Source organism: Penicillium chrysogenum (genome assembly GCF_028827035.1).
Source record: "Penicillium chrysogenum strain IBT 35668 chromosome Unknown utg000001l_segment0_segment0, whole genome shotgun sequence".
Lineage (NCBI taxonomy): Eukaryota > Fungi > Ascomycota > Eurotiomycetes > Eurotiales > Aspergillaceae > Penicillium > Penicillium chrysogenum.
The window spans coordinates 3,313,628-3,327,684 of record NW_026622749.1 but is presented as its reverse complement, the minus strand read 5'-3'; the positions used below and the strand labels follow the sequence as shown (position 1 = coordinate 3,327,684).

Genomic DNA, 14,057 nt, shown 5'->3' with positions numbered 1-14,057 from the left:
CACAAATCTAACTCCCCCTGTAAGGAAGTGAGACGGGCGATATTTCCCCAGCGAGGGCTGTACTCCGCAGACCCTCAAGCTGTATGTGTAAAAGGAATTAAACAGAATCTTGAAAAGAATAGAGCAAGTCCATGATCTTGTGCATCCACAAGTCAAGGTCATCAATGTGAGCGACATGGGGTACGGAATAGCACATAAATGAGCTTAATGGCCCCCTAAAAAGAAACCCCCTGCATTAATTGACCTGGTCCCTTCCATCTTCAGCATACACGTTATTTTCCTAATCACCCCGTTCCCACAAGGCATCGGTAGGCTCGTCAGGCCACAAGGTGGCACACAGGTCACGCGCATCGGCCCAGTCTTCATAGTCACCATCAGAGCTATACACCATTAGAACGAATTCTGCGGATGTAACATGTAACATACCCAAGATCAAGGTTCTTCGGTGCCAGCATCCAAGTCCTGAGAAGGATGGATGCAACAACCACATCGTATGACTTTCGAGCAGTCTTGCAGAAAGTCCAGTGACCTGGCTTGCGCAGTATGAATGGTTCGTGGGAATTTCCTCTAATCCCATTCAGGTATATGCCTTCCTCGGAGTCTACAACCACCGGTGTGATCTCGTCTTCATCATCGGTTGGACCGCTGAGAGGAACCCGGGCTTCTTTGATGATTTCGGGGACATCTTGGATGAGCTGGTCCCAGGCTTTTTCCCATTCAGGCGTACCCCAGCCAAGGATGGCATAGTAGTGCGTGTAACTGTGTCCTATTAGCAGGTTGCCTTTAGATAATTCTTTGATGGTGACTAGACTGACCCCATGATTTAAGTGAAGATGGAGTGTTGTTAGAGGTAATTAAAGTGGTAAAGTGTTAGGTGAACTTGGGCAACCGCAGCCTTATGAAGTCACATGGGCACCTACAGAGGAATTACCTCAGCTCACAAACTTCCAAGGTTCCCCGGGCAATTTCTCTACACTTTCAGAAATAGGGGCAAAGTGATGGGAGGTACAATTTGGGACCAGGCTTTACACTGACTGCAACCTTCGAGATGAATCAAATACAATTTTGGCAAGAGGTTGTCTCAAAGCCTCCAGGACTCTGAGCATCTTATCTTCATCATTATTCACTGTCTCGCTTGGACTATCTTTCAAACATTCGCAGAGATGGCCAAAGTGAGTATCTTTGCCTGGATAACCACCTAGGTAACCTTGAGACAATTACACTAACATCTCTTCTCTGCCATATAGCCAAGAAGTGAGAGGTGCTTGGATCCAGGACTTTGCCAGGCTCTTGATGACTTGAAGACCGCTGTTCACTCGGCGAATTGCTGTTTAACTACTTCTCGCTTTCTGGACTCGTTTCCAGACCTCAGTACCCAACATCCGGAGATCCAGAGAGCGGTTGAGAAGGTGTCTCGATTCTTGCGGGACCAGGAAGAAAACGCTGCGCAAGCCGTAAAGAAAGCGCGAACGACATTCGAAGCTCTGTCTCCTGAACACCAACACGGCTTGATGCAGTACTACGGGGAAGACCTCAATTTCTACCTCGAGATCGCCACCCCCCGACCTGTTCCCCACTCCCTCAGTTTCTTTAAAGGGATTCCAGGTTTTGTTATTTGACGTTGAAAATCTCCACCGTGCACTCGCCCGAGTACGTGGGGTGGAGGCGAACATCACCAATGTCTTTTGCAGGCTACCGTCCATCCAACGACTGCGGCGGGAAAATCACGATGAGGAACTGCGACTGTTAGAACTACGCAGCTCGTCTGAGATTCAACTGCGCGTGAAATTTCTTGCCTTGGATCGGGAGCAACAGGATATGCTCTGGCTATGGTATCAAGATTCTATGGGGGTCAGTGGAATCCAGAGGGATGACAATGCGGAATACCCCTACTCAGCAAGATTTTGAGATGAAGTTAACGATGGGGACGAAAGGATTGTCAATTCAAACGGTACCCCAATGTGCAAACCTTGAAGCATGCCAAAGCAATGAGCAAATAGAGGAAATATCAGATGCCTCCAGGGCTATGACAGTGTCCGATTGGTAATATCCTTCGTAGAATCATCAAAACATAGTTCATTTATTAGCCAGATACATATGGGTTGTGACTGAAAAGCCTCCCGATATAATATTTTTATCTCGTATTCCTTTCTCTCCAGATATTGCCATGCTTGGGAGTGTGGGGTAGATAACGAGGGTTCCCGGCCAGATTGCCGAGTTTCGGGAAATTGTCCTTTTCCTCATCCTTTACAGGTCCAGTTCTCTATGACCCTTCGGATAACTATCCCAATTTATTGCAATGGATTTTGCCTCGAAACGACGACGAAGAAGGCGGGTTGCCGACGAGAATCGCAAAAGGGCACCTCGAGCGTATGCATGGTCCATCTGAGTTGAGGTGTATCCACTAACTGGGCTAAGATGCGATCGTTGCAAGGCGAGAAAAAGCAAGTGTGTGGAGGCGATCCCGGGAAGATGTCAGCGGTGCTTTTCGAGCAACTTTGCCTGCAGGTTTGAAAGGTATCGAGTCTATCGTCCTTTGAAAGAAAAGCGTCTGTCTAACCCGAGACAGGGCGAGATCGCCTTCTGTTCAAGATACCACGTCTAGTGGCCTCACCGAACCTGGTGAAGGCACCGTATCAAGCAACAGCCAAGCCCGGCTACTGCAAGATGACGACAATCGTAATGATCCGCTTTCTCCAGCATCAGTTTTGTCCCAAAGGCTCGCCGAACATGTTGTTGCAGGTCAATCCAAAAGGATCCCGTGGCCAAACATCCTCTCCCGTCTGAGGGAGGCGTTCTCGCTAGATCCGGATGCTGCTCCCGAAGAAAGGGATATGGTCAGCATGCAAGCAGTGAGTCATATCTTACTGATTCTGAACCCATGCCAACTCACGAATTCAAGCATATGACGCGCTCAAAGGCACTTCATCCATCTGAGGTGGCACGTTTACATGCAGCAATTGACGCATTTCCCCCACGCCCTGTCGCCGATTTTTTGCTATCGGTATTTATCAAGCATGCAACAGATACATTCTTCTACTTTGACCAAGATCAAGTATTGTCTGAGATTGACCAATTTTACAACGACACCACCTCCCCGTTGAGATCTGACTTGAGCTTTGTCTGTCTCGTAATGGCAACATTCGCTCTAGGTAGTCAGTGGACGCCACTAGAAAGACCAGATGTATCTGCAGTAAGCCTACATCGGGATAATGATGATTTAGGCCAAGTATTCTATACTCATGCCAAAACGCTTATCCCTGACCTGATTGACCGACCTTGCCTTCGATCCATTCAAGCGCCTTTCTTGTTGGGTGTCTACCTAATGCCAGCAAGTGCCATTGGATCATCCTATGTCTATATGGGCTTGGCGTTGCGCAAAGCACTGGCATTTGATCTCCATCTTAACCCAGAAGATCAAGCAGTTGATGACCGGGAGAGAGAAATTCGGTGTCGGTTATGGTGGTCAATCTATTCCCTCGAGAGGTAGGTGACAGGGCCATCGTCAAAGGCCAACCTCGCTAACAATCCCAGGTGTACCACTGTCAAACTAAATAGACCCCGCTCTATTGATGCCAACGTAGTCAAAGTGCCACATCCATCGCCTCTCCCAGCACTGGATTTCCTGCAAAGATACAACAATATTCAATTTCAGGTGGCATACACTCGTCTGATCAAGATTCTCGATCGAATTGCAGAGCCATGGTACGTTTCGTCCACTCCGATAGGACATACAAACTAATTACTACTCAAGTAGCGTTGGCACCGCAGCAGAAGGGCAGTCAGAACCCGAAGCTCTGGCCTCTGATCTTCGGCAGTGGAAGAAGTCCTTACCACTAGACTTCCAGCTTGACAACGTGGACCCTAAAGACTCAAGATACCGCACGATCTTCCACCTCTATTTGAACTATTACTATGCGTGGATAACCATGGGCAAAGTCGCCCTAGTAACTGTTGCCAGAACGAGTCTTCGCCGTCATATGGTTCCTACATCGCGCCCTCCTGATCCACGCGAGGCTACTTTGAGGCAATCTCGATATTGTGCAAAGGCAGGTAGAAAACTTCTCCTGCTATTTGAGAATCTGACGCGGACCCGCAACATCACTCGTTTCTCCTTCACAGACTTCCAGGGATGCAGTATTGCGACTATCGTGACATTAGTGGCTGGGATCACGGAACGCGATTCAGGATACAATTCTCGAGTTCAATTTGGTCTAGATTGCCTTCGGAAAATGGCAACAGGGAACATGACAGCCAAACTGGGGGTAAAATTCGTCGAGGCCGTGCAGTCGATAACAAATGAGGCCGCGGAGAAGCTCCATCAAGCGTCCTCTGTGCTCAGCGAAAGGCAGGATATGCAGGCTTCGGCTTCCGCATCTGACTACAACCAATGGGCCGAATGGCTTACCAGATTGGAACGCTCTCATACAATGGAGCAAAGAGCAATCCATGAGGTAGAGCCTGAGGTGCCGTTTTTACATACTGTAAAACACCCACCACAATCAAACGAGAATATGTCCGATTGGAGGACTGCTGGTGAACAGCCTATCTCGGAAAGCTCGATCCTGCAAAACCCAGCACATAGCTGTGGTATGCTGCGGGAGCTCCAGCCTACAGAATACGACCTGTTGTCCGGACTCCAGAGTGATGATCCTGCCTTTCTCATGGGTTTAACTGGGCTTGATGTCCTAGACTTCTCTGGGTTTACATAAAATATCAGGGACATTAGGAGAGAAAATAAGTGCAACTTTGGCTTGGATATATGTATTCCTGTCGTAACACTGAGGACACCAACCACCATGCAATGAATGCAGTGCAGTACACGTCAATATAATCATTGTACTCTCACCGGAATCTGCCCATCCTCTAGCAACGCATCCCACCTACTTTTATAGACACGACCATCCTTCATCACACCAAGCACATGTGTATCAGGCTTGTCAAAGACGGTCACGTCCTCGAGTGGATTCTTGTTTAGAATCACAACGTCAGCATGGAAGCCCATCTTGATCTGACCCAGCTCATCCGCGCATCCCATCATCTTAGCTGGATTGACAGTAGCACTACGCAAAATTTCAAGTGACGATAAGACCTGCGAGCGTAGTGCAAATTCATGGGTCTGCGCAGAGCCCAACGGACCCAGCAAATCAGAGCCATAACACATAGTCACACCAGCCTCCGAGGCAACCCTCAAAGCCTCAAGACCAGACTTTAACACAATTGAATTTTTGGTTTGCGACTCAATGGGCAGGTAATTCTTCCACCGTTCGGAAGCCATCTGAGCATACGCGATGAGTGTAGGCGTCAAGTAGACCCCCTTCTCAGCCATCAGCTTGGCAGTGGGTGGATCCACGAAATTCCCGTGCTCAATACCACGGACACCATTATCGATACAATGCCGGATAGCCTTGACGGTGTATGCATGGGCCGTGACAAAAGTCCCAGCATTATCGGCACATTCAACCATTGACTGAATCTCCGCCGCTGTAAACTGCAGATGCTCCAGCTTATCCGTTGGCGAAGCCACACCACCCGAACCCATGATCTTGATGAAGTCCGCTCCGCAGCGAATCTCTTCACGGACAGCCGCCATGCACTCAGGGACGCCGTTGCATATACGGCCCAGATGATTATTGCTATGGGTGCCGCCGCAGCATTCCGTAGCTTCATGTGGACCGCGCAGGTCGCCATGCCCACCAAATTGAGAGAGGGCATGGCCTGCGATAAATACCCGCGGGCCGGGGAAGACACCGTCCTCGATTGCCTCTTTCAGAGCGAGCTGGGCACCGCCACAGTCGCGGATGCTGGTGAAGCCGCGATGCAGCATCTGCGAGGCTGTGTAGGGTTGCCGCAATAGGTGGACGTCATTTGGGTTTCCGAAGGCTTTGGATAGGTCACTAAAGCCTGGGACTGCGCACAGATGTACGTGGGCATCGAACAAACCGGGGCAGAGGTATTTGCCTTGGCAGTCTACTGTTTCGAGGTTGGTCGGTGAGACTGGGATGGATGCTTCTGGGCCGACGTAGGTGATTTTGCCTTCGGTGGTTATGATGGTTGTACTTTCTTTGATTGTGCCTGATTCGACATCAACGATGTTTGCGTTGGTGAACTTATATCCCTGCGGTGCGGGACGGGTCCATGGCTTGATGTCCGAGCCGGGTAGGGTAGTTTGTGACATGGTGGGTTTGGAGATGAAAGAATGCTGGGTCAGCCAAGATTATCAGTTTAAATATTAAATCTGAGAACAGAAAGAAGTCAAGTTGCGGGGAGAGTCTCTCACATTCGGCAAATTGGTTGCCAAATTCCCGATGGCCATCGGACCGATGCCCGCTTCTCCGCATGTCACGGCAGTTGAAGATAAGCCTCCTTTTAAAATAGGGAGGAATCCGGGGAATATCAGCCGTTCCCTGAAAATCTGGTTACCCTTGACTATCTGTTGAAGAGTCTGAGCTTGTGCAGATTTGAAAAACAAAAGAAAAGGAAAAGGAAAAGGAAAAGGAAAAGAAAACATCAACATTGCCCTCGATACCACCTGCATTGATGGACAACTTGGAGAAGCATGCTGCAAGCAGCAACAATGCCGATCAAATGAATGGTGAAATGGTTGAGCTTCGTGGGAGTTACACCCCAGAGGAAGAGAAAGCTGTCCTCCGCAAGATTGACTTGGTCATTTTGCCCTTTGTAAGTGGTTCAAGCTGTCTCCCCGGCTTTTTCTTCTCAAGCTAACAACGCATACTTCCAGATGTGCTTCGTCTTTTTCTTGCAATACCTTGACAAGCAGAGTCTCAGCTATGCTGCCGTCTTTGGTCTAATTGAAGACCTCAACATGACAAGCTCGCAGTATTCATGGTCAAGCTCGATCTTCTATGTTGGCCAACTGGTCGCCGAGTATCCATTTATCTACCTCATGAGCCGGCTCCCATTGACCAAATTCGTCGGTGCAACTGTGTATGTGAACTCGTTCATGTTACTATGCTTCTGTCCGTTATATGCTAACTGTCAATTCAGAATTGTCTGGGGAATCGTATGCATGTGCCTCGCCGCGCCGAACAACTTTGCCGGATTCGCCACCGTGCGCTTCCTTCTTGGCTTCAGCGAAGGCGCCGTCTCGCCTGCCTTTGTGACAATCACCAGTATCTGGTACCGAAAGAAAGAGCACAATGTCCGCACGGCACTATGGATCTCCATGAACGGCCTGGCACAGGTTCTAGGCTGCTTCCTGATGTATGGTATTGGCAAAAACACTTCACTTCCCATCGCCCCCTGGCGTGTACTATTTATCATCTGTGGCGCGATAACTTCTGCCGCAGGTGTGGCGTTCTTTTTCTTTATGCCCAACGGGCCTAAAGACGCATGGTTCTTGAATTCCCGCGAAAGGGAGGTCCTGTCGCTACGCATGTCACAGGACCGGGATGGTGGTGACAAGGCCTCCTTTTCTGTTGCCCAGCTCAAAGAGACAATGCTGGACCCCAAGGCGTGGGTTGTCTTTTGGTTTGGTGTTTTGGTATGCATGCAGTCGCCGGTTTTGACCTTTGCATCTCTTGTGATCAAATCGATTGGTTATGATAACCTGGAGACTATGCTATATACGGCTCCATCGGGAGCTGTGCAAGTCGTTTTCCTGTGGATCGGTGCTGGTCTAGTATTCATCTTCCCGAATCAGCGGACGCTAGTCGTTCTTGTTCTTATCATCCCGCCTTTAATTGGGACTGTCTTCTTGATGAAGTTGGATGTGACGGCTCAGTGGGGTCTTATTGTTGCCTCGTGGCTGGTATGTATTCCTATTGACCGAGCAACTTTTCTATTATTCACTCATTTCTTTGCAGTCTTCATGCATTACCGCCTCCATGACACCACTTCTCTCACTTGCAGCATCAAATTTCAAGGGAAATACAAAGCGCGCTATTGTGAACGGTATGTTTTTCATCGGCTACTGCGCTGCCTGCATTGCTTCACCTCAACTATGGACTCACAGCCCTCGTTACACGGAGGGTGTGATAACATCCATTGTGACATGGTGTCTGCTTTTCCTGGTGGTGATATTATTCCGCTTCTTGTGTGTATGGGACAATAAGCAACGTGATGAACAAGCTGCCAATTTGGGTGTTATTGTGGATCAAGAGGTCAAACTGGACGAAAATGGGTTGCCACAGACAGATCTCACGGATAAGCAAGACCGGCAATTTCGATATGTGTGGTAACTTATTGAGATTTGTCTTGGAACGTATTCCTTGGGTCAATATAATGTCAAGAATTCTGTTGATTTTCATTATCGTCACATTTCCAGGTCAACGCTAACTCTGATCCCGCGGTCCTTAGGCGAAGCAGAGGCTGATATGTCTTAATTTTACAAAAGCGTGCGTCAGAATGGTGATCGCTTCTCACAGGTCAACCACTAGCTACGCTACGTAGGGTTGGAGTAGATAAGATCCATACAAGGCTTGGTACTTGTGCCTAATTAGGTAAGATTGGCGCTCTTAACTACCACATATATAACATAGAGACATAATCTGGGCGCCCAGATTATCCCGAACTATAGAGGTTTTCAAAATACGTCAATTTTTAATGAAGTTTGACTGCATATGTACTTATTTTCGCCCCCGCTTCATATTCCTTTTCTGGAACTCAATATCAGATTACTAAGGGCTTTGATCTTCAAAGACAGGGGCTGCAAAAATGGCCAATTATTCTTTTTCACAATAAGAATACCAGTTATAACAATATGCGTACAACATCTCCATTTAGAAGCACGATACCACATTACAACTGCCCCTTGATGATGTCGGCCGCACGCTCAGCCACCGCATACACGGTGCTCTGGAGGTGACCACAGACCTGGAAAGGCATAATGGATGCATCCACAACACGAACGTTTGATGTTCCGTAAACCTTCAGCGATGTGTCGACAACACCACCAATCTCCTTGGGCAGCATGGCAGCTGTGGTAATCGGGTGAAAGTTTGACCGGTCTAATCAAGTGGAACGTTAACAATGAAATTCCCTCCAGACGTCTCTAAGCAAAGCGGGGAATACACTTACATTTACCCTTGATGAAATCAGCCCAGGCCTCGTCATCGGCATCAGCAGGGACTGTAGAAAGACCGGGGGTGGTTTCAGAACCAGCCGTATCAGCAAGTGGCTCAGTGTTGAAAACCTCACGGATAAACCGTGCCGCCTGCACCTGGGCCTCGAAATCAAAGTCCAGCATGAAGTACTTGGGGTCAATGATAGCCGCCGCCGTAGGATCCGCAGAAGAGAGGTGAATGCTACCGCGAGAGAACGGAACAGACCCCCAGTATTCGCTGCTGTATACGTTTCCAGAGGGCGATAGCAGGATCTCTGCGACGGGAATACCATCTTTAAAGATCAGATCCCACTGGATCTTAAAGAAGCGGTAGATGTCGCTGGCCTTGGTGACATTGCCGTTGGCGGATGCAACCTGAGCTGCATAGGCCGGGAGCTTGCGGAGAAGATCAGCTCCAAGTGCTGTGGAGTTGGGGAAGAGCTGTGGTGCTGAGGGGTATGAGACATAGTCAGTACTCTTGCCATCGGCGTGGGATTTCTTTGACACGAACTGGAGGCCGTTGTTCATCTGATCCTGCAGGTTTTCGCCAACAGTTGGCAGGTTAACCTTGGTGGTGATTCCGTACTTCGAAAGAATGCTAAAGAGAGGGTTTTGGTTAGCTTTGGTCAAATGTTTAATTGAGCGGTGTTAGCCTTACTCCGGGTTTCCAACACCAGAAAGCTCCAGCAGAACAGGAGATTTCAATGCGCCAGCAGCGAGAATCACTTCACGGCTAGCCTTCACGACGGTAGTTTTGCCATTGGAAAGAGTGACTTCGACACCATCAGCAGTGGCCTCGTGGCCATCCTTCCAGGTAATTTTGTTGGCGTGTGTATTGAGCCAGACATGGAGGTTGGTTCTGTTCTGATAAGGATAATAGTAGGCACGAGCAGCATCCTCACGGATGTTGAGTTCGTAATCAAGCGTCTTGGGATACAGACTGTATCCAACCATATCTCCGCTGTTGGGGTCGCGATTGAACTGAACAGGAACATCGAGGTTCTGATAGGTAGCGTTCAATTTCTGAGCAAGTCCATCGTTCAACTGATTTGAAGGCCAGCCAACCTTCAAGGGCCCAGTAAAGCCGTGGTAGGCCGGATCAAAGGTAATACCCGATCCATCCAAGACTGGGTACTTTACGGGATCTTGCAATTGCTCGCCCTTTTTGAAGTAGGGGAGGAGAGTCTTCCAGTTCCAGCCCTTATTTCCGATGGCTTCCCATGCGTCGATCTGAGCTGCCTGAGCACGGAGGTACACCAAGCCGTTGATGGTCGATGTTCCTCCGAGTGCCTTTCCAGCACGCAGTATCTGTGAGGATCCACCGGCATATTCTTGGTCTGTTGTTTCGTAGGCCCAATCAATGTCCGTTCCAAACGCCTTGCCGTATCCAAGAGTGTCTGTCACATTTGGGTTGTTATATACGGAGCCACCGGCTTCAACCACGAGGACGGTGGTGTTCTTTTGCTCGGACAATCGGTTTGCAACGACGAGGCCACTGGTGCCACCTCCCACGACAACGTAGTCGTAAGTCGACTGTGATTTGTGTGACGCATGGGGGACTGCAGCTGCTAGAGGAAGCAGTGCAAGGCCAATGAGGCTGCGCATGATTGGTATAATATTGGCGCTGAGAGGGGGCGCTTAACGGAAGTGGCCCGGAGGATATAACGAAGCTTGTTGGTTTTCTTAACAATTTACCTCGAGGGAAAACATATGATTTATACTTCTGGGTCACAAGATGATTTGCAAGCATCACGATCCACTTTGGATTCAGGGACATGACGAAACCCTTTGTCAGATCAACTAATCTCGATATTCCCGGGCTATGTACGCTCGTTATGGAGTAGTGAGAGGAAGAAAGCACTGCCTACCACTAGATATCCGCTTCATCCTAGTCAAGTCCGCACGGGGTGGGGCCGAAACGAGAAGTAGATCCTTCGAAGGTTGCAATTGTGGAGAGAATGGGCAATCTTGACACCTGAAATCTCCGTTGTTTTTCCGTTAAAGCGCCGATAAGCATGCCAAACTTCCTGTCGTTTCACTACTTGTTTCTAGCTGACAAAATCTTCTCTGTAGATCCACTTACCCTGCGGAAGATGGCCCGCCTCGACGTTGGAAATCTTTACTCATCTTTAGTCAGGAACAATTATGACCCACTTTGGAAGAGTCGGGATTAGTAGGCATGCCGATTTCACTCGGAGTTTCGGAATGCGCCCGTGCTGCGCCGTGCCGAATCTACAACATACAACATAGGTAGAGTCTACTTTGTAGCATGTCTAGAATCTAAGACATAAAGATAGAGTGTTTCACTCACTTCTACAGGCTGTTTTGGGTGAAACAGTGAAGGATACTATGGCTATGCAAACCTAAAAAGCCTATAACGACAACATTATTAACCCTTTTACCAGGATTGGAGCGAGTACTCTTATTTTTCTTTTATTATCCTTTTTAAGTACTTTAGGTTGTACGTTTCTGATCTGATAAAGGACTTCACGGCGTATTGAGTTATTCTACTCTATAAGCTATTGAAATATTAGAAAGTGTGAAGACCCTATTAAGAAGGGGTCTTAGGTGTATGATCAGAGTGATAGAGGTCTACAATACTACTACGAATGCTTCTGTAACTAGTACTAGATATATTTAGACTAAACTCTGATCCTTTAGTATTGGACCCGAGTTCTTACTACCTAGGTACCTAGGTACCTAGATAGGTAGTATACTATACGCTAGTAAGCGAGACACGAACAAGAGATTGCCCATACCAAGGTATCCGCCCAAGCCAAAGAGAGGTTTGAATAAGGGATGAATTCTAGAATTGAACTGGATGCGAATGTCCCTATCCAGTTGAGAAATTGACTAAATAAAAGGTCATGAATCGTGATTCGATACTGGTTCATCTAAATATATAAAGCATTACCCCAACCCCAGTTTTCAATCCGACCTCTGCGCAAACCGCAACTCATTTCTACCGAAATCGTAAACGGACACCACATTCTTCAAAAACGGCACACCCAGAATGTTTAACATGATGCCCTCAAACGCCACACGCTCCGACACCACTAAACTTGAAACACAGTACCCATCACCGGTCTGATAAATGAGATCCTGTCCATCGTGATAGAATGTCTGGTCTCCAATTTGTACTCCAAACATCGGTGGCTGTGCATTACAGTTGACGACAGAAACTCCCAGCGTCTCATTGTAGATAGCTGGCGGATCGAACAAGGCATTGATGGGATCCGCAACCACAGCAGGCAGATAGCTGTAGTCGTTCCCGGTATCTGTAAATACCTGGAACTCCATGCTGTTGGTAGTTATGGAGGTCGTGCTCGTGGTGAGATCCACTTTTGTTGTGGATCCAAATGTCACAGCAGACACGGTAAAAGCCCAATATGATCGAGTGCGCTTGCCAGAGGTGAAACCGGGCGGAATGTTTTCCAAAATTTCTACGAGAACACTGGCAAATTTCGGATCATACGCCACCGGAGGTAGATCGCCCAAAGTGAGGTACCCGCCGAAGGTTGGCGTAGAAAGGTTTCGCGGCGTGTGTGCGAGCGCAATGCTGAAGTAGGGTTCTGAAACAAGGCCCTGTTCGTACATGGTGTTGAACAAGGGACTGTAGCATTCACGATTGAACCAAAATGTTGTATTGTCGGTATGGTCTCCTGGATGTGCGGAGGTGAGGGAGGGATAGGCGAGGCCTAGCACGCCGCTGTTTATGCCGTCGCCCATGGGATTGCTGTGGTCGACGATTCCGACGGCTTGTCCGGGGACAGTAATACCGGCTAATGTGATGTCTTCGTAGGCCATGACTCCGCTCGCTATGCCATTGCCGTACTGTATGCCGAATGTTTTATTGCGGATCAAACGATAGGTGTCTGATTCGTTGTACCCTGCGGAGACGTGCTGGCAGTCCGCTTGAGGGATCTCAAGGTTGGTTGTTTGATTGATGCAAATGAAGCCATTTCTGACGACGTAGGTGTCGCTGCTGCCTGTGTCGACGAGAAGCTTGAATGTCTGATTGGCGAACGTCACGTCGACGTTGAGTGTTGTGCCATATTGTGCTGAAAGCAGCGAGGCTGTATTGCTGGTTGTGTGGGACGCGGTTTGAAATGTTAAGGGAAAAGTCAATTGACTCGCTGTGACGAGAGAGGGGAGCTTCATCTCGGAATTACTCGGTGGCGCGGTAAGATTGTTTAATCAATGTAAGCTTACAAGTCGAACTAACCGCGCTTTTAGATAAATGAAGAGCTTCAGGCTACCTCGTTCTGGCTTTCATTGACTTGGAAAGGTTCTAAGCAGAAGCAGCAGGCAGATCAGAATCGATTGGCGCCAAGGCCGGTCGTCTATTTTTGTTGTATTCGTTAAGCCCCTGTTTGGTCCATTTTTGCTGCCTGATGTGCAAGGTCGCTCTGGAATGGCTACAACATAGTTATAATCCACCATAGGCTCCGACATAATGCATGGACAATCGATTCCTCACGTTTATTGAGAGTGGACACCCACAACTCTGTACCGATGGAAGAGACCCTGTCTGCGGACAAACACTCCATTCACAATCTCTACTACTTATAACACTGAGAGCTACGAATAACACAAAACAGCACCTTTTCATCTATAGGCACATTTCTAATTGATCAATTCCACATTTCAAATGGGTTCAAAGTGTAGTTGAGAGTCTGTCTTCTTCTCTACTAGCAGCAGAGCTTGCGTGAAGTTACAATATTTCGATGACTTGACTGACTTCTGTTTGAGAAAAATGAGCATCGCTTGTCTCACGATACTTGGATTGACACTTTGATTATAGTCCTCTTTGGTTTTCAATAAACCCCGAACGGCGGGATGTGGGAAGGCATCAATCGATCTTATCACACACGCCATGTTCGTCAAAGATTATGTCTTTCTTAAACATAATCACTTTTACCCAAAATGGAATATGCAGTAACTTGTTGCATGTTTAAACCCTCGGCGCCACTGCCTCTTGTAGTCTAATACC

General features: G+C 48.1%; 7 protein-coding genes across 7 annotated transcripts; 3 read left to right on the top strand and 4 right to left on the bottom strand.

Annotated features, from left to right (window-relative positions):
- Positions 1-280: 280 nt before the first annotated feature.
- N7489_001322 (uncharacterized protein) lies at positions 281-820 on the bottom strand (the record flags this gene model as incomplete). Its single annotated transcript, XM_056707077.1, has 3 exons — positions 281-380; positions 427-759; positions 816-820. 3 exons carry the CDS (start codon positions 818-820, stop codon positions 281-283), a joined length of 438 nt encoding a protein of 145 aa, XP_056571379.1.
- A 343-nt stretch (positions 821-1,163) lies between these two features.
- N7489_001321 (uncharacterized protein) lies at positions 1,164-1,908 on the top strand (the record flags this gene model as incomplete). The annotated part of the gene is made up of 3 exons (XM_056707076.1): positions 1,164-1,172; positions 1,248-1,568; positions 1,597-1,908. 3 exons carry the CDS (start codon positions 1,164-1,166, stop codon positions 1,906-1,908), a joined length of 642 nt encoding a protein of 213 aa, XP_056571378.1.
- Positions 1,909-2,299: 391 nt separating this feature from the next.
- Positions 2,300-4,712, top strand: N7489_001320 (fungal specific transcription factor domain-containing protein; the record flags this gene model as incomplete). The annotated part of the gene is made up of 5 exons (XM_056707075.1): positions 2,300-2,370; positions 2,570-2,852; positions 2,903-3,486; positions 3,535-3,705; positions 3,758-4,712. 5 exons carry the CDS (start codon positions 2,300-2,302, stop codon positions 4,710-4,712), a joined length of 2,064 nt encoding a protein of 687 aa, XP_056571377.1.
- A 122-nt stretch (positions 4,713-4,834) lies between these two features.
- N7489_001319 (metal-dependent hydrolase family protein) lies at positions 4,835-6,178 on the bottom strand (the record flags this gene model as incomplete). The annotated part of the gene is made up of 1 exon (XM_056707074.1): positions 4,835-6,178. One exon carries the CDS (start codon positions 6,176-6,178, stop codon positions 4,835-4,837), a length of 1,344 nt encoding a protein of 447 aa, XP_056571376.1.
- A 362-nt stretch (positions 6,179-6,540) lies between these two features.
- N7489_001318 (uncharacterized protein) lies at positions 6,541-8,201 on the top strand (the record flags this gene model as incomplete). Its single annotated transcript, XM_056707073.1, has 4 exons — positions 6,541-6,681; positions 6,743-6,948; positions 7,009-7,771; positions 7,827-8,201. The coding sequence occupies 4 exons, from the start codon at positions 6,541-6,543 to the stop codon at positions 8,199-8,201; spliced, it is 1,485 nt and encodes a 494-aa protein (XP_056571375.1).
- A 559-nt stretch (positions 8,202-8,760) lies between these two features.
- Positions 8,761-10,669, bottom strand: N7489_001317 (GMC family oxidoreductase; the record flags this gene model as incomplete). The annotated part of the gene is made up of 3 exons (XM_056707072.1): positions 8,761-8,969; positions 9,040-9,662; positions 9,723-10,669. 3 exons carry the CDS (start codon positions 10,667-10,669, stop codon positions 8,761-8,763), a joined length of 1,779 nt encoding a protein of 592 aa, XP_056571374.1.
- A 1,323-nt stretch (positions 10,670-11,992) lies between these two features.
- N7489_001316 (pepsin-like aspartic protease) lies at positions 11,993-13,225 on the bottom strand (the record flags this gene model as incomplete). Its single annotated transcript, XM_056707071.1, has 1 exon — positions 11,993-13,225. One exon carries the CDS (start codon positions 13,223-13,225, stop codon positions 11,993-11,995), a length of 1,233 nt encoding a protein of 410 aa, XP_056571373.1.
- Between the last annotated feature and the right edge of the window lie 832 nt (positions 13,226-14,057).